General features: G+C 53.6%; 8 protein-coding genes across 8 annotated transcripts; 4 read left to right on the top strand and 4 right to left on the bottom strand.

Moving 5' to 3' along the window:
- Positions 1-394: 394 nt before the first annotated feature.
- J4E88_009333 (uncharacterized protein) lies at positions 395-3,076 on the top strand (the record flags this gene model as incomplete). The annotated part of the gene is made up of 1 exon (XM_049402936.1): positions 395-3,076. The coding sequence occupies one exon, from the start codon at positions 395-397 to the stop codon at positions 3,074-3,076; it is 2,682 nt and encodes an 893-aa protein (XP_049251424.1).
- A 378-nt stretch (positions 3,077-3,454) lies between these two features.
- J4E88_009332 (uncharacterized protein) lies at positions 3,455-4,895 on the bottom strand (the record flags this gene model as incomplete). The annotated part of the gene is made up of 2 exons (XM_049402935.1): positions 3,455-4,076; positions 4,126-4,895. 2 exons carry the CDS (start codon positions 4,893-4,895, stop codon positions 3,455-3,457), a joined length of 1,392 nt encoding a protein of 463 aa, XP_049251423.1.
- Positions 4,896-5,555: 660 nt separating this feature from the next.
- Positions 5,556-6,415, top strand: J4E88_009331 (uncharacterized protein; the record flags this gene model as incomplete). The annotated part of the gene is made up of 3 exons (XM_049402934.1): positions 5,556-5,613; positions 5,663-5,980; positions 6,036-6,415. The coding sequence occupies 3 exons, from the start codon at positions 5,556-5,558 to the stop codon at positions 6,413-6,415; spliced, it is 756 nt and encodes a 251-aa protein (XP_049251422.1).
- Positions 6,416-6,548: 133 nt separating this feature from the next.
- J4E88_009330 (uncharacterized protein) lies at positions 6,549-7,583 on the bottom strand (the record flags this gene model as incomplete). The annotated part of the gene is made up of 2 exons (XM_049402933.1): positions 6,549-6,805; positions 6,857-7,583. The coding sequence occupies 2 exons, from the start codon at positions 7,581-7,583 to the stop codon at positions 6,549-6,551; spliced, it is 984 nt and encodes a 327-aa protein (XP_049251421.1).
- Positions 7,584-8,028: 445 nt separating this feature from the next.
- Positions 8,029-8,701, top strand: J4E88_009329 (uncharacterized protein; the record flags this gene model as incomplete). Its single annotated transcript, XM_049402932.1, has 2 exons — positions 8,029-8,439; positions 8,519-8,701. The coding sequence occupies 2 exons, from the start codon at positions 8,029-8,031 to the stop codon at positions 8,699-8,701; spliced, it is 594 nt and encodes a 197-aa protein (XP_049251420.1).
- Positions 8,702-13,400: 4,699 nt separating this feature from the next.
- Positions 13,401-14,538, bottom strand: J4E88_009328 (uncharacterized protein; the record flags this gene model as incomplete). Its single annotated transcript, XM_049402931.1, has 3 exons — positions 13,401-14,138; positions 14,329-14,483; positions 14,535-14,538. The coding sequence occupies 3 exons, from the start codon at positions 14,536-14,538 to the stop codon at positions 13,401-13,403; spliced, it is 897 nt and encodes a 298-aa protein (XP_049251419.1).
- Positions 14,539-18,928: 4,390 nt separating this feature from the next.
- Positions 18,929-19,871, top strand: J4E88_009327 (uncharacterized protein; the record flags this gene model as incomplete). The annotated part of the gene is made up of 3 exons (XM_049402930.1): positions 18,929-19,025; positions 19,074-19,515; positions 19,583-19,871. 3 exons carry the CDS (start codon positions 18,929-18,931, stop codon positions 19,869-19,871), a joined length of 828 nt encoding a protein of 275 aa, XP_049251418.1.
- A 403-nt stretch (positions 19,872-20,274) lies between these two features.
- J4E88_009326 (uncharacterized protein) lies at positions 20,275-25,295 on the bottom strand (the record flags this gene model as incomplete). Its single annotated transcript, XM_049402929.1, has 5 exons — positions 20,275-21,041; positions 21,093-21,588; positions 21,636-22,271; positions 22,321-24,866; positions 24,917-25,295. 5 exons carry the CDS (start codon positions 25,293-25,295, stop codon positions 20,275-20,277), a joined length of 4,824 nt encoding a protein of 1,607 aa, XP_049251417.1.
- Positions 25,296-25,615: the final 320 nt, after the last annotated feature.

Raw genomic sequence — 25,615 nt, 5'->3', positions numbered from 1 at the left:
CGGACCCACTGCAGGAACCCGCCATCAACAATACCGTCACCGAAAGTGTTAAAGAGCAAGAGTTGGAACGCAACGCGCCCGCAATCGCGCAAATAGGACGCGACGAAGTTGGGTCTCTGGCCGAGGTGTAAGTTGGCGCGATTTTCCTACCCATGTCTTTGCGATGTGCCCATGTCTCTCCCATGCATTGCGAGGCTGTATGCACGTGTCGTCCTGATTCACCTTCACCTCGTCTTCACCGCGCAAATTTTCGCCAGCTGGCTGCAGCTTGGCAGCAGTTGGGCAACCCATTCTGTTTTCTATTGTCTTGTCATTGTCGCGAAGCTGTCTTTTTTCTTTGTTCACAGCTATTGTTGGACGACTCCAGTCCTCTGGCGTCTTTTCTTTCTTCTACATGACCGCCCCAGCAACCCAATCTTCCAACGACCAACTACTCACACAACCTCAGCAATCAATTCAGCCCCCTTCTCCTGTGCTTGGTTTCGATTTCGCTGGCGACACATCACTCCCAGATTTCAACCGCGATCTTGACGAGCTCATCGCCGCCATGTCGCAACGTGCCAATGGGGAGGCGCGCACGCCTGGAGGACGTAACCGTCGCTCAGATCGCCTCAGTCAAAAGGCAAACTCTGTTGTTGCAGATTCAGTTGTCACCAATGCCACAGCTTCCGCCGCAGCGAAACGTACTACAACAACGTTAACCAAGGTCGCCAGTCGCAGATCAAATGCCTATGGCGCGAGCGGTCGTACTGGTGCCCCAGATAAGCTCCCGGCCGCTCCTGCTACAGGATTCGCCCAGGCTATAGAAAACCAGATGGAGAAGTACGCCGACGATGAGGAAGAGGAGGACCATCAAAGCGAACAACAAAACCACGAGGAAGAAGGTGTCGGAGAACTTGGAAGTGAGCGCCAATCGCGCTTCATCAGGCAAAGCCGTAACAGTGACAAGTTCTCACCCGACATTGTGCGCAACCCCGGATCAAAGTCAAAGGTCACTCCTGGCTACTCCTTCATCGACAGTGATGACTTCGACCACAGCGATGATGATCTTGCGGCGTCTGTCGGCAATACCACCAAGTCGTTCGGTCTTGCCCACGAGGCTGGTATGTTAGTGTCCCAGGATCCATTCATGGGCTCGCCTCTCGCAAAGCCTGCAGCATCGACCCGCAAACCTGACCTTACAACATCTACCAACACCACAAAGTCGAACGGCGTCACCCATGAGGCTGCTACTTCAGGCGCACAAGATCCGTTCGTCAGGCCAGCAGTACCGAGTCGCAGGCCCGCCAGTCGTACTGTGAATGGAGCAAGGACCCAAGGGCCCACCCCCGTTGTATCTCAAAGTTCTATTCGTAACAGGGTCTCAGTCCAACCTCAGATTCCTACTCCTGCCGAAAATGCTATCAAGGCACCCATCCAAGGACAGTCCCATATCAGGGCAAACGTACAGCGGCCTACTGTTCGCGCTCCGTCAGCTGAAAATGAAGGATCTGTAAGAGATCTAATCGTCGAGGAGCAGACTAGACTTCAACAACAAGGCCCGCCATCGCAGTCACAGCGACAGTCAGAGCGACGCCGCCCGCACCAAAAGGACAGGGTCGAGCTCAACGCATGGCTTGGCGATGTTGAACCAGATGAGGTTGACGAGCCGGTATGGGAATGGAAAAAGCTTATGATTTGGGCGTTTGGTGGATTGGCCGGGTTACTGCTGTTGAGCTACCTTATCTCCTCCGCCATGGTGGCCACGCCATTCCCCGAATCAGCCGTGCGTACGCCTGGATTGGTGAAGGCTGTGGGCGCACGAGTCAGTCACACATATGAGAAGATTACCGAGTTCATCCTCCCTCCCACCGAGCACAAACTCACCGAGGCTGAGCTGGCTCAAGCGTATAAGAACAACGGCGACGACAACCTCTTATGGGGCCGCATGTCCAACATCGACAAGCGACACACGCAGCGCTTGGAGGATGTTCGTGCAGATATGCGCACGACAATCGAGGAGCTCAAGCAGGAGCTTCCTGAAGTCATGATCGTTCGCCGTAATGAGGATGGCACTTCTGAAATCACGGATGACTTCTGGATGGCACTGACTGGCAAGACACGTTCAAGCATGGGCGACAAAGAGTGGGCGCGCTACATTGAACAGACCAAGACCAAGCTCGGCGAGCTCTTCGACACCACGGCCCAGCAAGAACGCAGCCACACTGAGAGCTGGCCACAGGCCGTCTCTCGTGATGAGTTCGTCACCTTCATGGAGCGCCGTTACGAAAACTTGACCGCTCAAGTCGACAAGAAGATCGACGAAGCTATGCGAGCCCAGAGCGCTCAGTTCAAGACGATGGTACAAGCAGAGGCACGAAAGACCATGATGGACCAAATCCGACTCAACTCTCTTGCGCAAGCCAACCTCGTCGCAAACTACGAGCTCCACCTCACCAAACCCAACTACTTCTCTCCTGGTCTAGGCGCCGTCGTCGATCCTGACATGTCTTCCGTCACATACAACCACCGAGCTGGTCGACTCCATGGGCTCATACGCCGCTGGGCCTTCGTCCCTCATCGCAACCCACCCATGGCAGCGCTGACAAAGTGGGAAGAGCCAGGCGACTGCTGGTGCTCTGCTGGCCAAGCGCCCGTTTCAAGCGGCCAGGCCCAACTCACCGTCAAACTCCCACGTCCCGTCACCCCCAAGCAAGTCACCATTGAGCACGTCCCCATGAGCATGATGCCAGCGCGCAACATCTCCAACGCGCCCCGCGACATCGAGCTCTGGGTCCAGACAGACGCGCCCATCAACCCCTACTACTCCCACCGCCAGGTAACCTGCCGCGACCCGCCGCCACCCAGCTTCGACGGCCCCGCCTGGAAGTGCCTGGGATCATTCAAATACAACATCCACGCATCCAACCACCTCCAGACGTTCGACCTCGCTGGCGAGCCGTCCGAACCCGTTTCGAAGGCCATGGTACGTGTGACTAGTAATTGGGGTGCCAGTCACACGTGCTTGTACCAGGTTAGACTGCACGGGACGGATGCAGAGAAGGACTACGAGTACCCTGTGAGCCTAATGGACTAGGCTCGTAATGGCTGGGATGATGTCGTAATGTAGCATGACGGCGTTTTATATTGTTTTCTGCAGGATACCTTCGGGTTTTTACGATTGTGTTTGTATACCCAGGATAGTTACAGAGCATCAGGAATTGAAATTTAACTTGACGATAATGAAATTTGATGACTGAAGTGGCTTTTCGAGTGACATTTTTTAAGTGTTGGTTCGTTGAGGGTGAACTGGCAGCACTGAGCAGGCTTTGGAGTTACTTTGTTAATGTATTGGAGTGCGACAGGCTCACTTTTGTGGCATACTATCTACTTTGAACACACAATGTATCCGCCAGGCCTTAGTATATGTAGCACCAACAATTCTTTCTAGACTGTCGTATACCATCAGGCCCATCTATCGCACAACACCTCCCTTGAGAGTGGGAATGCTACACAGACCGTCCTTGGTCCTCAGCTTAGCTACACCCGTCTTCTTATCCGCGCCCTCGCCGCTCAATTGTGGTACGACGCCAACATCGAAGCCGACCTCTAGGCTATCTGTTGTAGTGAAGCCTGGCTGGATCATCTCCCAGACCTTCTTCTTGGGGTTGAGTACCGGCTCAGGCTCGCCTTCCCAGCCCTCGAAGTAGACGCGGTCGCCGGCCTTGCTCTCCTTGGGGGGATCTACCAGCTCGACTGGTCCCTTGTGGCTGTCCTCACCCTCGGTAACGCGTGGTGACGCAGCGAGTACCATTGCACAGCTCTTGACACCGCGCATAGTGACGGGCTTCAGGTTGCACACTGCGACGATCTTGCGGTTTTGCATCTCCGAGAGGGGAATCAGGCCATTGAGACCCGAGCATACGGTGCGCACGACCTGGCCTTCGTACTCTGAAGTGTTGTCTGTGCCGGGAGCGTCGCCGCATGCGATTGTGGATACGTAGAGCGAGTCGGCGTTGGGGTGGGTCTCGGCCTTGAGGATGTGGCCTACGCGGAGGTCGATGAGGGCGGGAGAGAGAGGCTTCTCGACTGGCGCGCTGCGTGTTGTTAGATGGTGCGTAGACGCAGGATAAAAACATGACTTACGCTTTCTGGGGCTTGGGCTGCTTCTCCTTCTTTTCCTTCTTCTTCTTCTCGGTTGGCGCACCTTCTGGAACACCGCCAGCTGAGCCACCCGCTGCGTTGCCGACGACTGCAGATGCTACGGCGGAGCCAGCAGCCTCTGCCTTGCCCTTTGCCTTCTCCGCCTTGGTCTTTCCTCCCTGGCCCCCTTGTGCGGCTTGTCCTTGGTCGCCAGTCAGAGTAGTAGCTGTAGCACCAGACGCGGCGGCACTGGCAGCAGCAGCCTCCTTCTCCTTCTTCTTGCGCTCCTTCTCGGCCTTTGCGTCTACTGGCTTGATCTTGAAGATAACGTTGTCCTGGTCGATGTTGACCTTGTCGTCCAGCTTCAGGCCGAAGACAGGCGAGTTCTGGACAAAGTCGACATGGCGGACGATGTGGTGGTATCCCTGCTCTCCAGTTCTCTCCTCAGCACTCCATTTCGAGACTACTGGTGCGAGCTTCTGGTAGAGGGCGATGTCTGCGACGGAGGGCTTTGCGCCGAGGACGGTGGTTCGGCTCGAGAGGTGCGTGTTCAGTGATGATAGGCGCTCGGAGGCTTTGGCGGCATCCTCAGAGGAGGAGGCGATGTGGGAGGCAGTGATCAGCCATTGACTGAGTTCCGTCTTCTCGGCGTCGGTGTAGGTGACTTCGGGGTAGAGGGCCTGCGAGGCCTTGACAGCGTCCGTCTCGTCGGCGGCGTTGTTGGGCGCGTGTGTCTTGAGGAATGTGACCAGGGTCTCGTCGATTGTGGTCATGGTGGGCAGTGGTGCGAAGGTTCGCTGGAAAAAGTTGAGGGCAAGTGGCTGTAGTGGGGTAAAGAAATCCGCCGTAAAGCTACTGGGCGCGGTGGCTATGAATCTGCGGGGATGTGTAGGCGGTATCAGAGATGCTCCGAGCTGCCAATATCTCGTCCGTGGTAATTGAGGCCGTCCAATGTGTAATATGCGAGAAAAAGGTGTAGCGGAGGGACAACGGCGGAGATGCATGATTCACGTGAGTCAAATTCAGGTCCTTCGTCACCGCGCGGGGCTCAGAAGCTTCCGCCATGTCGCCGCACAGGCCATCGCGTTTCCCAAGTCGCGTGTCCATCGCATGCATCGCGTCGAGTGCACCTCAAGATGATGCTGTTATGCTGAGGGCTGAGATGCCTCGTGTTATGGACTACTCTCCACGAGTAGATGGGTGCCTGATCCCTTCTCCTTCATGACGCCCGCAGTCCTTCGAGGCCTCAACATGCAAAAGGCAGAGCCAAACCCCCCAATGGTCTAAGCAGACGATGCTGTAGCCTATGATATGTCTGTGGAAGGCAAAGAGAGTTTGGATGACGAGTCGTTTGCTGCCTGCGCCCCACGTCTACCTAGGTATAACATGTCGAGCTCTCCTTCCCCGCAACACCATTTCTACACAGCATCACCATGGCGTCCGAATCGTCACCAGATGTGCCCAAGGGCAGGAAGAGGTTCATTCCTCTGGGTACGACATCTCCACATACACTGCATACATACCAGCTGATGCGCGACAGAAAACAATCCCGATGTCATGTCCGCTCTCGTCCACAAGCTCGGTCTGTCGGAGAAGCTTGCATTCCACGATGTCTTTAGCATAGACGAGCCCGAGCTACTTGCTTTCGTACCTCGACCTGCTCATGCCCTCCTCCTCGTCTTCCCTGTCAGCAAGACATACGAGACATTTCGCATGCAGGAAGACAAGGACAAGCCGGAATACCAGGGACATGGCCCAGAGGAGGAGGTCATCTGGTATAAGCAGACTATTGGAAATGCTTGTGGTCTAATCGGATTACTCCACGGTGTCTCCAACGGTTCCGCCCGTGCAAACATCAGTCAGTAGCCGCCGTGTTCCGAGACAGCCATCAGACATGCTGACAAAAGCCTTAGGACCCGACTCGAATCTAGCCAAGCTGGTCAACGACGCGATACCCCTCAAGCCTGTCGAACGAGCCGATCTCCTCTACGAATCTGAAGCTCTCGAGAGCGCACACCAAAGCGCTGCATCCGGTGGTGATACTGCTGCGCCTGAGGCCGATTCCGACGTCGATCTACACTACGTTTGCTTTATCAAGTCGGACAAGAACCATTTGTGGGAGCTTGACGGTCGGCGGAAAGGTCCTCTTGACCGCGGTGCGCTGGGTCCAGACGAGGATGTCCTGAGCGAAAAGGCTCTTGACTTGGGCGTACGTAGCTTCCTTAAGCGCGAGGCTGAGGCCGGCGGAGGAGAGCTGCGTTTCAGTCTGATTACACTTGCCGAGTCGTTCTAGGAGGATAACGAGAGGAGGGAGTCCCGGCAATTCGCTGAAATGTCTTGCGATGAATTCTAAGGTACAACGCTGCGTGGACTGGAGCGCGATGTATACACTGGTCTATAGTACTTCAAGAAGTATATTACTGTTCTCAAAAGCCATCCACCTTGACTTCTCGTCCCTCCTTGAGTGGCAGATACACCTTCTCCCATAGATCACTCCTCTCGCCAAGATGATACGTCAAGCTCACATCTTGCATACCTGGAGGTGATGAGGAAGAAGAAGCCATGGTTTCGAGTTGTGAGATGATGTTCTCTAGACCCAATGCCTTTCCGGTAGCTTGCGTGCTGCCCGCTTCCAGCGAGACATGGACGATATGGATGTGGAAGTGGTAGTATGTCGGTTGATCTATACATCTGTTAGCAAGGTTTCTCAGTCCTCTTTCTAGCATAGACTTACAATGCACATAGAGCTTCAACTCATCCCTCTCGAGCTCAGGATACAGCTTAACAGTCGCCTCCAGCATCTTCTCCCGCATGTGCTTCACCCATTCCGCCATGTTCTTCTTCAAGTCCCTCACACTCCAGATATCCCTTCGTTCCACGATTCCGAGCAAGTGCAGACTACCCATCGTCTTACGGTCCCAGTTCAGGTCAGGCAGGAGTAAGAAGCCTTCCTCGCCCGACTCACGGTAGATGACATCCTCTTGTTCAGTCCGGCCCTCAATGATGTTGAATACCCAATTCAACGCGCCCTTTTCACGCTGTGCCTGCATATACGGCCTCACATACTTTTTGTAAATCTCTGGTGTCTCGGTGACGACCCTTAAGCGCTGTTGCTCGTACTTCTTGATGTGCTTCTCTGTACAAGGATAGATTAAGTTCAATTTGAAGTCCGGAGGTGGGTTCTCGTCGCTGGGGTTGGAGTTTGCGAGGAACCACGCGTAGATGTCATTTGCACCGAGGTTCTTGATGTTACGGAGCGAGGTGGAGAAGCTGTTTAGAAGTTCAGGTTTCGTATCGAAGGCAGCGCGCTCAGCGAGCAGGAGAGCAGGTTTGGAGTCTATGGTGCCCAAAAGGGAGATGCGACGGCCAGCTTGGTCGGAATTTAAGAGGCGGGTCAGATGGAATTTGGGGATTAGAGCCTCCGCGTGGGCAGCGACATCTGGGGGTGTCGTGGAAGTCATTGTTGACTATAGGTTGTGAAGTACAATCCCAGCACTAAGGTCATAGTCAGTAAGAGTGAACAACTAAGAAACATGGCATGTTCTATGTATGAGTCAAGCGTCCTCGTCGCGGACGTTCACGTCTACTCAGGTATACGCGTTCGTTCTAACAAGATTGACGATCTTAACAAGTCTAGGAATTCTGAACTTACCAGAAAAAGGTAGTATAGTCCTAAGAACACATGCAAAGTATCCCGCGGTTTCGGCACAATGTGGGGGTGGAGAATGATGCGAGGTCACATGTCTGCGCGATCTCGCGTATCACTGCAGCAACCAGGGAAGGCGCCCCGATCGACGCCAAGCAAATCGAATGAGGTCACTGAACCCAACCACCCCATCATAGCACGCAACCATCACGACGTCAAATACCTAAGAATCACCAGATATCGATCGCAAATACATCAATATGGCACCCAAACGCAAAGCATCGGGCCCAGCGGCCAAATCGCAACAGTCGACTCTCGCATTCCACGGCACGACAAATAGGGTCACAAAGTCCGGCGTAAAAGCACAAGGCGCAAAGAAGAACCTCCTCGAAGCGAAGCTGAAAGACGTCAAGCCGGAGACAATCGATATCTCAGATACTGAGCCGACAACGACGGAAGCTGCGATCATCGAGCAAACAGAACAGGAGTTCAAGGCACAGGAGGTTGAGAGTACACCAGAGGAGGACCAAGCACGGCGCATATCAGATGCAGCGATCAAGAAGTACTGGGCCGCGAAGGAGAAGCAAAGGCGCGCACCAAGGGCGCATCAGGGGGCTATAAGCTTGCACGAGAAGATCCTCAGGGAGTTCGACATGAGCGCGCACTATGGCGTAAGTTTACTACCCAGCACCCTGTCTTCAGAGCTCCCCCACGTCTTGTTGCATCACTAATACGATTTGCGCTATGTAGCCATGCACCGGAATCGCTCGGTTGAAGCGCTGGAAGCGAGCGCAACGGCTCGATCTCGACCCGCCGATCGAAGTACTCGCAGTCTTGTTGAGGGAGCAGGACGCGGGCGATAAGGACAGGATAGCTGTCCAGCGCTCCATCGTCGATGATATACTGAACTCAAAAGCCGAGCTTGATGTATGAGGATAGGTCTTGGCTTGCGGAGCGCGGATTGCGGGATGGACCCTGCCGGAGTGATACCTTTCCATTATATCTGTAACGTACGAGGATTTGGATACTGAGCTTATGCGAGGAGTTGGGCGTCATGATTGAACGGGATACGACGGTCGTGTATGTATAGCAAGAGGAGTATCGGAAGGCACGCGAGCAGTCACTACCATGTAGACCGGCTGCAGGTTAGCAACCCAACCCAAAAGATCTTACACGAATCCGCTTCACATGTCATGATAACCGATGTCTAGAGCTTCGCGACAGGATGCGCTCCAGAACGTTTTTCTCCCCGTGCGTCAGCATGCATTGGGGCTTACGACTCAAATACTTGGGCAGACATAGTAGGCTCGGATCTAGTAAACGAACACAGACACCTGGTCCTGGTCTGCCTCCCTTGCAAACCGATAAGAAGCGACAACGTAATGCGGGGTTGTGAGGTCGACTAAACAGTGTGGCCTCGTGAATCGTGTTTAGCTAGTACGTCCAAAGCGTGCAGTCTGCAGCTGGTCGTTTGACAGCCATGAGGAGGCTCCAGACTCTAGTCTCGTCGGCGGCTCCAGAGTGCCAAAAGACGCGGGGTTGATCGGCAATCGCTCGATGAAGCTCCAGACTTCAAGCTCGCGTGTTGGGTGGCAATTGCTGAGCTGCACGCCAGTGGGGCATGATGCTGGATCCGCATGCGAATGGCACACTAACTGTCAGCCCGATTCCACGCTGCCGGCGACGTCCTTGTTAGCGGGACGTGAGCTCTATAGTGGCTAGTTTAGCATGCACACTGCGTGCCCTCATATCTCCGCACGCATCCTTGCCCAGTCTGCCAGACCCACCCACTGGCATCCTTATCGCCCTTGGACAACTGCGCCGTGATGCTGCCGAATCCCAGCGGCTGTCATGGAGCAGGAACAGCTTCTGTGCATGCCCCGTGTGCTGTGTCGTCTCCACGGGCCAACGATTGCAGAGCTGTCGGAGCAGGCATTGCATGGTGGCGCGCACCACGAAGCTGGGTTGGGTGAATTAAAACGGCGCCTTGTCGAATGCTGGGAAAGTCAGATAGCGGGGAACCACTAGAGACGCCCATATCCCTCGTCGTGGCTACAACCTCCATCGACGCCCCTCGCCCCTCCATGTTTTCTTCTTTCTTCTCGACTTAATTCAGTTCAATCCATTCCCCGCAATTCTTCACTTCACCTGTCCTCACATCATGTTCACCGTCGCGCTGTAGGTCGTACCTTCCTGCAAAGGGTCGCAACTTCTCGACGGCCCTCGTGCTTACCTCCTTGACCCCGGCTGTTGATCAACTCAACAACTAACGTGCGCCGTCTCCCCAAACTTTCATCGCGGTAGGTCCCACAGCTCGAGGCATAAGACGCCCTTCGGTCCCGTGTACTGATCATTGCGCGACAGATCACTCCTGTCACTCCACTCTGTCGTGATACGCACGCTCCTGCTGTACATTGGTGGTCCTCTGACCCCTCCGCTGCATCTCTTTGATTGGGAAGGGACCATCACCATTAGCCAGCCTATTGCTATTGCAAGGAGCCTGCCCAATTGATTCCTCGCCCACCACAGGCCCTTCACACGTTGCGCGCCTTCGACCACATTCTAATCCCCAAGCCTTGGACTTGTCAACATGGCTGCTGCTGTCGCCAGATATCCTTCTATGCCCGGTCGTTCTTCGACACCTCCACCGCACCTGTCGCTCAACACCTCTTCTCGTGGTACGCCTACTGCAATCCCCAACAAGCACATCCCGGAGTGCTCTCCTGGTGGACTCCCTGCAACTCCCCCAGCATCGCCCCCGCGCCAGGACAGTCTTATTGAAACCTCGTCAATCACATACCCGCCAGATGCATACTGTTCACTCTACTCCGATGACCCGCCTGTGTACACTATCACCGCTGATCGCATGGCGGAGGCCCTAGAGCACATTGCAACGCAGCCGCTTCCGAACCCCGACCAAGTCTTTCCGTGGATGCATGGTCTTCACTCTGAGAATCAGATACAGCTTGCTTTCTTCTCTTCTCGTCGCAGAAGCGGTCGGAAAGTTCCCAGATGCATCCGCAGTATTACTGTCGTCAAGACCGGCGGGAACCTGTCAGCTTCCAAGCTCAAGGGCGCAATCGCACCGGATGAGCTACTGGAATCAGTGTCTTCTGATACGCCCAGGTTCATTGAATGTGACCCCAAAGATGGCTTTTCTGTGCGCAACTTCCAGATCCAGGCCTGCAAACTGGCTATGGTGTCTGACATCATAGTGTATGGCGACCACAAAACCAAACCGCAAGACACGATTGCACTCGCTCAGAAGATTTCCAGGGCGCAGAGGCAGTATGAAGCAAGGAACGGATTTCCGCATTGCCTGTTCAACACCTTCATGCTCTCAGGTACGATCAGTGACTGCTGTAAAGTGTACAAAACTAATAAGCTCAGATCCCTTTGCATCCATGCAGGAGAAGTACCCAAAGCTGGTTGCTATCAATTCTACGGGCGATATGACAGGAGAGATTGCCGATTTCTGTAAGTTGGTATGCGACAGGAGATGACTCACCGCTGACATGAACATACAGTCTATTGGGAACGATACGAGATGAGTGCGATGTCTAAAGCAACTGAGATCAGCAACAACGTTTTCCTGGGACCAACGCCTGACCAGGCACTACATCCGGATTGCGTGGGCGAAGAAGGCTACGATATGCTGATTGAAGCGACCGATCTTGCGCATGTACCCGAATCGCGCTCGCTCCGAGCTCTCCGCATGGGTCTGGAACGAGTTCACCGCAAGTCTACCCTGCACATGGAATTTCCCTCGTCCGGAAGCATCATGCCTCCTACATGGGCGCATGGCGAAGTTGACGGCCTGATGGAAATGTGCAAATGGATGTACGAGCTGGCGAACCCACAAGAGGTCCGGCGGTCGAAGCGAAGACGGGAAGAAGAAGACGAAGCTATAGAGATGGACGACATTGCTGCGCCACGCAAGTTTTTGATACACTGCACAGATGGCTATACCGAGACGACACTTCTGGCCTTGGCTTACTTCATGTATGCAGAAGGTCAACCTGTTCACGATGCTTGGATTCAAATGCATCGCGACAAAGGCCGCAACTTCTTCGCATACCCTTCAGATGTTGCTCTTCTAACAGCGATTCAACCTCGAATCCTTCAAGACTCTCCTCGCTTCAACCAGAGTGTTCTGAATCTTTCCGAACCACGCTGGCTTTCGAAGCTCGACGGCAGCCTGCCCAGTCGGATCTTGCCTTACATGTACCTCGGCAACCTTGGACACGCTAACAACCCGGAGCTCCTCCGCGCTATGGGCATTAACCGCATCCTGAGTGTTGGAGAACCGCTTTCTTGGCCCGAAGACGTCAAGAAGAAGCTCGACTGGCCTGCCGAGAACTTCCTGATGGTCGACCGAGTTCAGGACAATGGCGTAGATCCTCTCTGGGGCGAGTTTGAGCGTTGCCTGAAATTCATTGGTGAGTCCCTTCGCTCCACGCTGAGACTCGCATAACTGACTTTTTGTAGAAGCAGGCAAGAAAGAGGGAGGCGCTACTTTAGTGCATTGCCGTGTCGGCGTGTCGCGTTCTGCAACAATTTGTATTGCTGAAGTCATGAACGAGATGGGCCTATCCTTCCCTCGTGCCTAGTAAGTAATGAGCTGTCTTCCATTTGACCCAGACTAACTTAGTTCCAGCTGCTTTGTTCGGGCACGACGACTTAATGTTATAATTCAACCACACCTTCGATTCACTTACGAACTTCTTAAGTGGGAAGAGTACCAGCGTCAACGACGCAATGAGCCTCTTCGCCGCGACCTGGAGTGGGCAACAGTTGCGCGCGAAATCGCGCTGATGAACAAGCCCTACTCCAGATAACGACTTCTACGAACTCTCCGACCTCTCTGCTCGATATGACTCACGACGATACGATACGATTCGTACATGTACGATTACAGGCCATCAAGCCTTTGAGCTGTCTATTCTGTCCAGGATGATCCATCATCCCTTGTGTGCGATATGGGCGTTTGCAATTCCTTCGTCTTGCTCTGCCATGATCTTTCCTTCTACTTCCGATGTTTGCGTTGATTTTGTCCTGCGACCCTGCTGTTTTGCACTACGGATCTGAGCCTGGTTTCGCGTTGTCTGGTCTACTTTTGCGAAACCGTGGTCGCAGGATTTTGCTGTACTGGATGTCTGTCATTCTGGGTCTGCGGTCTGGATGTCAATGGGTTATGGGATCAAAGGGCTGTGGGCATCTTTCATCACTGACTTTCTCCATCCATGTATTACTGTCTCGATCCACTGCAGCGCACCTAGCGCTGCTGCATCGATTGTCGATTTGTGGGCTGATGTTCGGACGAATCATGGAGTACTGTGTCTCAAGTCACTTTATGGCGTATACACTTTTAGTCGTAACAACAAGGTCTCCTCTTTCTCTGTGTCTCGACATGCGTTACAGTGCTGTTCCCGTCTTCCTCTCACTTTGACCAGAGCTTTCCCCTCTTCCCACCACTGCATGGCACACGTTTCACAGGCAAGGACGACGAAGCTCCTGTTCGCTCTCCAAGGGTCTTCACGATAGGCACGACTGTGCAATTCATCAGATGTACATCACGAGGGTAGGAGATCATGTGTGAAGCGGTTACTGATGTCGATCAAAGTCATATTGTCTACTCCTTGCCCCCAAGATACCTGTAGACTACTGAAAAGTCTTTGCCCTTGCAGTTTTCGGCTTTCTCGCAAGCATCGTAGAGCGCTCTTGCTGGTTCTCCCAGCGCAAGCTTGACACCAGCTTCATCAGCAGCCTTCAATGCGAGCTTGAGATCTTTGCTGGCGAGGCCTATGCCAAACCCTCCCTCGTAGCCTCTGCTTGCAGGAGCGCCCTCAATGACACCGGGAACAGGGTTGTTGACCTCACTGGGCCAGCACTTGCCGGTCGCTGTGTTGATCATACCAGCTAGCGCCTTGGGATCAAGGCCCCACTTCACACCCATGCTCATTGCTTCTGCAGTCGCAATGTTGTTGAGTGCGAGCAGATAGTTGTTTGCAAGCTTGCCCTTGAGACCAGCACCTGGTCCGCCAAGGTGAACCACTCTCCGGCCCATTAATGACAGGACTTTGGTGGCACCTTCGACTGCCTCAGGCGGCGCACCGATCATGAAGGTGAGCGTACCAGCCTGTGCGCCAACGACACCACCAGACATCGGCGCATCAATGAACTTTCCTTGACCGGTGGAGTGAGCAGCTTCCGCTACCTCACCAGACGTCATAGGATCGATGGTTGAGCAATCGATGAAGAAACGTTCTGTGTTGATGGAGCTGTCTGTAAGAAGAGTAGCTGGTTTCAGCATCTCCTTGAAGACTGCCTTGACATGCTTCGGTTCTGGCAACGAAGTGACAATAGTTTCCTGCAACACTGTCAGTGGACTGCACTCGAAGTACTTGACGAGAAGATGTGTTGTGTATAAAGCATCAGAGGATTGGCTATAATTTTTGTGTAATCAGGAGAAGGGCCACGAATGGCCCCCAACTTAGATCATTGATAGAACAATTAATTCATCACGAGAGTGCTGGATGTAGTGGAAGAGGTATACGTACGGCTTTTTCAGCGACTTCTCGTACATTCTCAGCCACTCGTACGCCTTGTGGATGCTCCTCGAGGAATTGCTTCGTAGCTGCGGTATTGACATCGTGCACGAAGAGTGTGTCTTCAGCCGGTATCTTCGCTCTGAGGTTCTTCGCCATGGGATACCCTGCAACTGATGTTAGGACATGGTGATCATGTGAGCTGCCAGAGTACTAACCCATGCGTCCCAATCCTATGAACCCCCATGTGGCCTGCAGGTTGTGAGAGCTCGCGAAGCATCTCCGCGCGCTCTGGCGGGCCGTTGAAGGTGTTGATCTCCGCAGAGGCGAAGCTAGCGCCGAGACTGTCCGCATCTTGTGATATGGTATGAGGAAGGGTATCTGGGTAGTTGAGTTTGGCAATGTGTTGCGGAGAGCGGTTGGAATCGGTCTCCGCACTCATGGATCGCGTTCAGCCGAGGTCGCGGTCCAATGCAGCAGCACCCGTACGTGGGGCTAACAGCATGCGTGTATGCATCGTGAATAGTGCGACCCTGGCCCCAAGGCTGCTGGAGCTGGTCTTCCGTGAGGTGCCCGTGAAGCTTGGGACTAAAGATGAAGGGGTGGGTGGGAGCTCAGAGAAAATTACAGGCTGGCGGAAAAGTAATTCCGGCCGAAGCGCGCTACGTCCAATTCGTTGAGGCCCGGGCGTTCGCCATGAGCGCTCTTCACCCCAACACGACGACAGACTTTACGTGTGTTTGAAGACTCTTATATGTCGGTATTCTACTATATGGCTATCACGTGTAGTGATGCCAAAGCGTAAATATGAAGATCAGACCGTCTTCGCGCTGAGACCTGTGGAGGACCTTCGAGCTTTCGTTCATGCCCTCTCGATTTCGGGGTTGGGTCCTCCTCCCAAATCCTCCTCCTCGTACGGCGAGAATCTCGTGTCTACGATATGAAGAGCGCTTTTCTGATCTTTCGAGCTCCGATATGGCCATCGAAATACCATTTGGTTGTGAGGGCTGATCTGACAAGTCGCAAGTCCGCCAGCCTCATTTTTTCCGCTGTCGCTGCGGTTCTGTTCCTCACGCCTATCTATGATCGCTTTCCAATTTCCCCATTGACTATAAATGGGCGGAATACCTGGATCGGCGGGATCGACATGTTCACTCTCTGCAGACGACCGCTCTTCAATTACCAACTCTGCTTCGTAGTCCAGGAGTTCACGAAGCTGCTCTCTAGCCTTAGGAAGTATCGCGACATGTACCACGTCCTCGTGCCCATGATGGGGTTGCCACGTGCGCTTAATTCGGCCCACGCCTCTTATCTCCATGCGCCTGATATGCGGCCATGGAGCGCCTAGCAAAACAGGCAGCACATGTTGTACAAAAAGCGAGTCCATTGAACGTGGTCCATCTGTCTGCCCTCTCTCACGGCCCCTCTGGGGTCCGGACGACGTCTTGCTACCTTCACATTGTTCGAAGAAGAGATTGCAAAGAGTGTTGCGTGCTGACACCAGAAATCGTGCCCATGAGCGATACAGTGATGTATCTTGAGGACTTGGATGGCAACCCGAAGCAGGCCCCGCTATAATGATATCAAGAGAATTCAGGGCGATTTGGCGGGCTGCGAGCGTATCAAGGGTGCCGGCCAGTACTTGCTCGTTTGGTCGCATCCGCAGTCTAGCACGATTCGCATCGATATACCTGCGGAGCTCTTGAAGATTATTCGAAGCTGCCGGTACCAGTGCAGGATCCACTGTATCTGAGACAAGGCTCGCAAGTCTCGATGCGGATGACTTGGGGTTGGGATTCCAAGCTGGCTCAAGCTCCGCCCATAGCTTGAGGTCATTCAGTTTCAAGCTCTCGAGCCGTGGACCCATGATAATACTCGTAACAAGTTCGCGCGTCATTCGTCCGCTTAGTCGGATGGATTGAGCACCATGGAAGAGTTGTGTTGGCAAAGTGGCCTCCCGCCACGGTCTTTGTTTCTTAAAGTCAGCCCAGTGATATAAGTGTATCCGTGAGTCTTACCTGAGCCAACACAGGTCGACGTTCATCACATGCGCGAAGCTACGAAATGTTCGCCAAACAGATTCTGACAGCGTCAAGATCCTTCCCCAATTATCAAAGCTATACCTGGGTAGCTTACCATCTTCTGGTGGGAATTGCTCCCGTTCGTTGCTGAGAGTGCTTTCGTGTTTTCCATCCCGGCTCCTTCTGGTTTCTTCATCGTAGAACCTTTTCCATAGCAGGCTTCGCTTCTCGGTTGTGCTAAGTCGAACCCCGGGTCCAGGTTCATGTACCATGCGCATGCCGCAGGTACATGCAGCCCAACCCTGCTCAGCATAAAGATTACGCCAGTAATGAGTTTGCGCGTCGAGAAGCTCTCGAGAATAGGTAATGCTTTGGTAAGTGTCAAGAACTGTCCAGTGTAGTTCACGTACATAATTTCCGTAGGTAGGTTTCTCGGCAATGGTCCTCACCAACAGCTCCTGCTTCCTCGCAGTGATTTTATCGATAACGATCCATTCCCTAGCGAGAGATCTCGAAGATACTCTGGAATTTCGGCCTGTAGCACGTCGCCCGATCGATTTCTCGCTGTAAACTTCGTAAGGACATTCGACAGTGGCACTGTGGGTGCTTAGATCGAGGGTTCGGAAAAGCTCCGGTAGCTGGACACTGGTCAGAAAAGCTAGCAGACGAGAGCAGAAGCAAGCTGTACCAGTTTGTTGTGGAGAAGGCGACATGTCTCGCTGAGGTGCTTGATGTCTGTGTGCGAACACGAATGCACTATATCTATGAGGAGTTCAGCTGGCAATTCCGAGAGATTCGCCATGACAGGGAAACTAGATCGTTGGAACTGCAAGGTAACGAGTGGTCGAGTGAATGGCAGACATTCTTAGGAAGCAAAGAATGCGGGGTGCGGCGTAAGCTTCAGTTTCCTGAAACCTGCAGCTGTGCGGCGAAGCTGAACAGTAATGTCACGTGCAGATGCATGTCAGCTCTGACTATCGACAACCCAAGATCTGCTTCCATCCCTCTTGTCGTCGTCGAGTGACGACAACTCACCTTTCTTACATCTCGTTTTCTCAATTTGCCCTAGAGCGCCCCTACCCCATACCCTGATTAAGCCTCCGGTCAGAGTGTTACCTAGGTAGCAGTTCCTGTCGTACATAAGGAGGAAGACTGATGAGGTTTCGTTGACGAAAGTAGGATCAAACGAGAATGATGGTTCCTTTCGCGCCTATCTACGTCCTCGAGGGTAGAAAACATACCGCAACAGTCATCAGGATCAACCATTTCAGCCTTCCGTCCATGTCGAGCAATCCGGCGGAGACAAACCGAGCCTTTGCGCGAGCGCGAAAGATGAGCTCACAGCTACTCGAGCAACATAAGATGCCCAAAAGTTAGCAGAAAGGACAACCTCTTCGAATCTGCGCACAGTCGCTGTCGTCATGGAGACAACACTAATCATGCCTCATAGAGAGGAATCTCCGGGTGTCGGCAAGTGGAGGCTATATGCATCTCACGGTATAGACACCCATTTGATTCACCGTCGCATAACTCACAAAAAAGCAGTAGTCATGCGCTGAGCCAAGCCGGACATGTAGTGTTTGGTGTACGGAGGACCGCGGACTCACAGGAGACCGCGGGTCGCGGTGGACCCAAACGTTCGCTTCCCGCTTCCAGCTTCCAGGCCGTCTACCGAGGCAGGAACCAAGCACCGACCTCCTGCGACATGCTTGCCAGACCCCTGGGTACCCACAGCTTCGATCGCATCGTGAATGCGCTTTTGTTTTTTACATGATATATTGATGCGTTAGGAAGACTATCGGTGTTGCGAATCTTTGCGATACTTTCAACAATATGTGTCGCCGGCAGTCCTTCTCAGACCTCGACCATCCCGCAAACCATCAACTCCATCGCGACCATCAGCGCGCGCATCACCATTTCAGGATATGAGTTCACCCATCGCCCAAACATACCCTGCCGTTTACCCGCCTCTGCCTTCCCAAGCCTAAGCGCCACGCCTGGTAAGGCACTTGAGGTTTCCAAACGACCATGATGCAACTCGGCACTCCTCTCCCCACTTATCTTCAAACGGCATACAACCGCCTCACCCATGCGCTTTTCCCATGCCTTCTCTTGGCAAACAAGGCTGTCAAACATCGTTTAGGCTACGTGCAACAATGCGACAGCTTGGCCGCCCTGGTCTTACAGCTCGGGTATCCACATGGCTGTGCGCCATAGGTTGGCCTGTGGCTGTCCTAAGATTCCTCAGGCCATTTTCAACGTTTGAGATGTTATGGGCAGGAGGTGAGCTACGTAGGCAAGATTCATGGTGTGGATAGAGGAGGCAAAGGGTTGATTCGGGCGTGTGGAGGATGTGATAGTGGAGGTTGCAAGCGTATATGAGCTAAAGGTACTTGTAGGTGCGTTCTTGCTCAGTTGGTGTCTTTCTATCCTTTATTCTCTTCGCATCGCTCTTTTGACTACGCAAACCGTAGAACGGTCTTTACATAATCTCTACTTTCGATTCTTCAGTCCACCGTTGAACGGTAGTCTAGTTCCTATTTCTATACCCTCGATACCTTTTTGTAACTCAAGCTATTCGCTATCACACAATGAAGTCAACCATCTTCTCTGTCGCTTTGATCGCTACGGCGAGTGCGCTTCCAGGCCCGGCCTTCAGGACTGTCAACAGACTGCCTAGCATCAAATGTATGTCATACACATGTTTTCATCTATTCTCTGCTAACCAAACACGAGCCAACCCACTTCGCCGCGCCAGCCAAATCATCCCCGTAATCGTCGGCGGTCCCCAGGATACTTTCATCCCCAACACTATCACTGCAGCAGTCGGCGACATTGTCCAATTCCAGTTCTCCAACGGCAACCACACCGTCACTCAATCGACCGCCGACACAGCATGCACTCCCATGGAAGGCGGTATCCACAGCGGTCACATCCCCTTCGAGGACGGCCAGACAGATGTCGGAACGTTCAACATGCCCATCACGAGCGCGGACCCCATGTTCCTGTACTGTGCTACCGGACCTCATTGCCAGGAGGGCCAGGTCATGATGGTCAACCCTGCCAGTACGCAACAGTTGGCCGACTATGTCAAGTTGAGCCAACAGAGCGAATCGAGCACTGATGGAACAGACGTCGTCGGCGGAACTGCGGGCAAACTCGCTCTGGACGCTGCTGCGTAAATATTCCCAGCTTCTATGCTAATGCTTGTTTCCCCGGTCATACAGACACTGACTCTTTGATAGTTTCGTACCTGCACCCCCAGAGGATCCCGCTGCTGCCCCTCCTGCCCCTCCTGCTGAAGCCCCGGCCGAGGAAGCCCCTGCTGAGGAGGCGCCCGCTGAAGCACCACCCGCTGAGGCACCACCCGCTGAAGAAGCGCCCGCAACAACATCTGCCGCAGAAGCCCCAGCAGAGACGACAGCCGCTGCCGAAGCACCCGCCGAGGCACCCCCAGCTGAGATGCCTATGACTACCGCCGAAGCAGCTCCTGCTGAGACTCCCGCTGCTGCTGCTGCCATGGCTCATGCTTGAAGTGAACGAGGGGCTAGGGGAGGAGGAAGTTTTCAATGTAGATTTTGCGAGAAACTGATGAAGTGTATACATCCAAGCCAAGTAGCAGGGCTTTTCGATCACGATGCCGTTTATCCTCTTTGTTGGTGCAATGAGTTGATTTGTATGAAGTCTTGTGCCGTATCGTTAAAGGTTTAATCTATCTGACTGCCAGGTATCCATGTGGACCATCTCGACGAGTACGCGATGCGAGCCTCTGACACCAATGAGACCACGAAGCAGCAAAGGGAAAAATCATGCTCTGTATGGTGTCATACAATTCTCTTCATTACCTCTCACACCATCTATGCTGCAATGCGATAAAAATGCTAAAATCACGTGCCAACAACCGCTCTCATCTGGTGCCATAGTGATACAGAAGATGCTAGCCTTCCTTCTCAGCCACCTTATCCTTCTCCTCCTCGCCGTCCTCACTACCATCCGCAGTTTCGCCACTACTGCTACCTCCCTTCTTCCTCTCAGCGACGTCCATTTCTCTGCCATCGATCACCGGCTCAGCCTTCGCCGCTCGCTCATCCTTACTCGGTCGCGGTCTCGCAGGCTTTCCAGCTTCTTCCGGGAACAGCTCAGCGAAGAGGTTGGGTTGGAAGCGGTTGATGCGCTTCCACGTCTCGTGCCAAAGTTCCTCGCGTTTGGGGTTTTCGTCCGGCGGTGCGAGGTATCCACCATTGCTGAGCACCAAAAGCATGTTTTTGAGGTTCTCGGCAACGGCTTCGTCCATGTCGCCTTGTCCGCTATTGCCCAAGCGATCCATGAGGCCAACTATTGTGATCCACAAGTCTTCGAAAGACAGGCTCTTTTCTCCTTCTTCATTCTCTTCGCCTGAGAGGCCGTCAAGCAGCACTAGGTAGTGCAGGAAGACCTTGCTCAGAAGTGTGGCGGCCCTGATCCTAGTCTCGCTCATGCCCAATGGATCAGATTGGTAGACTTCTGGTTTGAGTAACTGGGTGATGAGGGGTATGAGGACTTCGCTGAAGATCGCAGTCCATTCTCGGTGCTCGGGTGAGGCGAGGTCATTGGAAAGAAGGGTACGTTGTAGTGAAGAGAAGGCTTGCTGGCGCAGGGAGCGGCAAGGGTTGAGGCATTGATGTGCGAGGGTTTTGAGGATAGGAGACCAGTACGCGGTCCATGCTGAAGAGATGTTAGCGTCGCGATGCTTGACGAAGAGAGAAGTGTTCCTACCTTCAGTTGTCTCAAGGTGAGACTGCTCGATAAAGTTTGGCACCCTGCTGGAAAGTTGGAAGACAATGCTCATAGCAGTGCTCCCGCGTACGACAACTTCGTTGCTCTCAAGCTTCTTAGGCTTCTGGCCCTTGTTGCGTCGTGCAGCCTGATCATGCAACTGCTCTTCTCGAGCTCCAACTTGAGCTGCAGTTGCGAACTCATTGAGAAGCGCAATCGCAGCCTCGTAGTTATCAGCAGTAATGCCAGGTTGAGGCGAAGTGGTAAGGTCTTCGACGAGCTGGAATACATCCCCAGCAGCATCGGGCACTCCTGAAAGCCTGCTGAGAATGGTCCAGAAGTCTGGTGATCCTGCAAGTTCGCTGCGAAGAGCGTTCGGACCCTTGCAGCAGTCTGTCAGACCCTTCAGAATCGGTTGTGCGCACTCGTGTAGCAGAGCATCATTGAAGCTGGAGAACGTGTGCATAAGGACTGGCGCACGGATGAAGTCGTAGTCCTGGATAGATTAGTAGTGTATTTTCTTGAGAGTGCATCGAGACTTACATTGCTGGCTTTGAGCAGACTCAGAAGATAGTATACCGATCGTGCAATGACCACGTAGTGATGCTTGGGAGCGTCTCGGATGACAGACGCCAAAGCATCCGTTACATCCTTTGCAAGCTCCTTGACAGTCTCTTCATCCCTCAGAGCTAATACAGTCGCCAGCTCAAGGACAAAAACGAGACTTGGGTCGTACAGCGGACCTTTCCCCTTCTGTCTAGGGCCGGTCGTTCGCGGACTTGCGCCAGGTATCTCAGGCTTCACAACGATGACTCTGGGTGAACCATCTTCAGGTAGATGCTCAAGTAGAGATGACAGAAGTGACCGCAGAGACTCCACTGGCAGCTGGCTGATGTTCGCAAGGATGTCTTCGAAGTGACATTCCTTGACAGTATCCACAGTACAAAGTGTGTACTCAATCTCTTGGTCTGACGGCTCTGGAGGCTCGTCATTGGCAAAGCTCGACACATATGATGTCAGGGCCGAGAAGATGCCAGTGTCTGCTGGACGCTCTGCACGGTCGATGACTTGTGCTGGGTTCTGAAGTGGTATGGGTGCTAGAGCGAGCGTCTTCTGGAAAGAAAGGAAGTAGGGTGGTATCAGCGAGTTGACGAACAAGTTCACCATGATGCGAATAAGCTACTATTGTTAGCACTGTATAGATAAACAACAAAATCGAAAAGCTTACATGTTGCCACCCATCTCTTATTGATGCTTCGTTACCCTTAATGACCTGGAACAAAACTACGGTCGCTAGCTGCGCCCTACCGTCACGACCGAATCGCACAGCAGTCTCGCTGACCATAACGCTCTTCTTGTCGGCCTGCACCTCGGTGTTGAGCGATGTGCTTGGTGGCACATCGGGCGCCAATGTGCTGATGTACGACAAGCACGAGATGATACGGTCGAGAGCCTCAGTAAGGTCGTACTTGGCAGCGATTTGAGCGCATTGGTCAAAGCCCTGCACAACGCGGGAAAAGACCGCGTCATCAGTAGCAGACATGAACACGTAGGATAGGGTTGCTATGATTGGCTTCCATGTGGCAGCGAACATGTCCGCATCGAAGATGTTGGTGTCGCAGATGACGATGTCGGACGTCGACTGACACTTGACTAGCAGCTCTTTCCAGGCGTGGTCGTATGCATTTCGATCGCTGTGCTCCTCGGGTAGGATAATCTCGCGATTCTTGATGGAATCATAGATTCCTTGCAAGAACTCAGGTTCAAAGTCCTTGCCATTGTTAACACCTCGAACGTTCTTGGTGAAATCTTCCAACTGCATTCGTTTCGTCTTCAAGTTGGGGTTGTGTTGATCGGTGTTCAGCATAATGACAGCGTATGTGAGGATATAAATGGCATCGCCGTTGGCAATCCCCTCAGGCTTGACCATGTTGAAGTACGTCTCAGAGAATTCTGTCAGGATTCGCTCGATCAGGGCCGATTCACCAGGGAGACGGAAGGCGTGCAGGAGCTGTCGAAGCGCTTCATCTATCCGCTGTCCTTTGAAGTCGAACAAGTTGATGAACTCGCTCAAGAGCGCCTCGTTTCCCCTCTTCGAGATGAACTCGCCCAATACTTTCTTATCGACTCTCGTAGTACCTTTGACGAACTCGGCGATGCATTTAGGATCATCTGGGTCTCGGATGATTCCCTGTTGTGCCAGGTAGGCGATACCAGCCTTGGGCTTTTCGTTGAATTTAGTGGCACCACGGATGATGGTCGCCTTGCGCGCCCGCTGCTCGCGGAGTGACTCAACGCTTGGATAGCCTTCAGTCACAGGCTCGTCGTCGAGGCGATCTGCCATGGATTGCACGAAGCCAAGCAGTGCGTCCAAACACAGTGGAGGTACATTGACAGTACTCCATGTTGCAGAGTCTGGGAACGCGTTTCTGGAGAGAAGTCCAACAATGTCCATGCAGACATCTCCACGGTCAATCTCACAGTCGTAGTTGACAAAAAGTTCTGCCATGTAGGAAGGTATCCGAACCAAGCCACCCAAGTTCTCCACCATGGCCTCTCGAGCATCCGGCTTTCGGGCGCCTCCTTCCAGCCCCAGCTTTTGCCGATCCTTGACAGGCACTGGAGTTGAACGACCGCTTGAGTTGCTCTTTTGTTGCGGCGGCTGCTTGATTAGACTGGGCGCACTTGGAACTCCTTCGTATAATGAAGGTTCGATACCCGGCTCAATGGGTATCTCAACCCGTGGGAAAAGGCATGCGACCAGATACGAGAGGTAGAGCTCTTGTTGCAGCTTGAGCACATTCCTGCATGTCGCCAGCAACGTACCAGCAACTCGCAATGACTCGTTCAAGATGGCCATATTGTCTGATCTGACGAGCTGGAAGATGTGCCTGCACAAGGTGTCCTTGGCCAGATTGGCCAGACTGGGATGGCTCGCTATCGACGGCCCGGCGACTTCAAGAGCAACGTCTACGATGCGCAAGGCCATGACGCGCATGGTGTCGGTATGTTGGCGGTCGTGAGGGTCCAGCAGATCAACCAATACTCTGAACAGCTCTCTTATGGACGGCAATGAGTACGGCTTGATCTCGAGAGGGGCTTGTGGCTGCCCATCCGCCGCGGTTGCTGGTAGATCTAGAGTACTACTCGCAGGGTTCGCGGTACTGTCGTTGTCTTCATGTCCCTTCTCAGAATCAATTGGCTGCTGCAGCGCCTCGACCTTGTGCTGTGCAGAGTCTCCCTCGCCGTTTGCGGTTGGGTCCATTCTCAGACCATCTTGCTCGTCCTTTCCTTCCAACTCTTCATCCATGGCATCCAGCTCCTCTGGCGATTCAATTTCCAGCGTCTTCAGCCTGCGGAATATGACCTGACACATGGAAACCATGGCAATCTCTGCCGAGCGTCGGAGCAGCTCTGACAGTCTCGCCTGGCAGCACATGCTCAAGCCTGTCTCCATCATCTCGCATACGCTCTCGTCGCCCAGTACCTCTCCTCCGCGACCTGAGATCATGACTTCCATCAACCTGAGGATACGAAGGAGAACGATCTCGTCGGCAGCCGAGTCGCTGGCTTCGAATCGGCAGTGTGTAATGGCGGAGGAGAGCTGCTGCATAGCTTCTGGTAGACGTGGAGAGTCATGACCGATGATGCCGTACGACAGGAATTTGGTTATAGCGATGAGGGCGAGCGAGGTGATGGGCGCGGAGGTGGAGGAGGAGCGGATGACTTGTAGGAAGGGGTGGAGCATGGAGGGGGTATCGAAGGTCCGGATGTCTGGTGCAGCGTTAGCATTGCCCATGTATCGTCCCGACTGTAGCGTTCACCTTTACAGCCCTTCAGGTCGTTCCTCAGGCGCGCAAAGGCAGACATGAGGGGGTTGTCCTGCATGCTCTTGCCCTTCTTCCCCCGCAGGCCCCATCTGCTCGGTACAGCCTCCTCTTGCTCTCCCGCGCTGATGATGCCCTGTCCCGTGCGGTCGCGTCGTTGCACAGCCGGTGTCTTGTTCGAAGAGCTGCCCAGTATGGCCGCGACAGAGGAGTGTGCCCAGCGGGCATGCTTTCGCATCGCCGACGTAACGGTAATGCATTCTGTCACCACCAGAGCTACTGGGTTGACTGCGACGGTGATAGGTCGGGGGTCCAGGTCGACGATTGTTTCCTGGAGTGTCGACGCGACATGATCGTCGCCGTCGGTGCTCGACATGGCGCGGGAAGGTTGTGGTGTACGTGTGTATGCGACAAAAGTGTGGTGCGCGGCGTCGTGTCTTTATGGTGGAGGGCTCATGGACAGCTGTATGTCTGGTTCAGTCGACTTGAAAGATGACACGCATCCTCCCAATTGCTGCTGCCTGGTGATAATCTAAATATTGAGGTACTTGGGGCGTGGATTAATCTTTGCCCTCGACAATCTGTCCTCAAGTCGTAGGCAATCGATTCCAGGCGTCGAGTTGCACCGTCCGAACATTTGGCGGCTTAGCTCTAGCGGAGTTTCGGAGGTGCTGAGGCCAGGGGTCCGACCAGCGT

The sequence above is a fragment of the Alternaria novae-zelandiae genome (genome assembly GCF_023758075.1).
Source record: "Alternaria novae-zelandiae strain BMP 2774 chromosome Unknown scaffold_23, whole genome shotgun sequence".
NCBI lineage: Eukaryota > Fungi > Ascomycota > Dothideomycetes > Pleosporales > Pleosporaceae > Alternaria > Alternaria novae-zelandiae.
The sequence above is the reverse complement of the archived record's forward strand: the minus strand, read 5'-3'. Positions and strand labels throughout refer to the sequence as shown.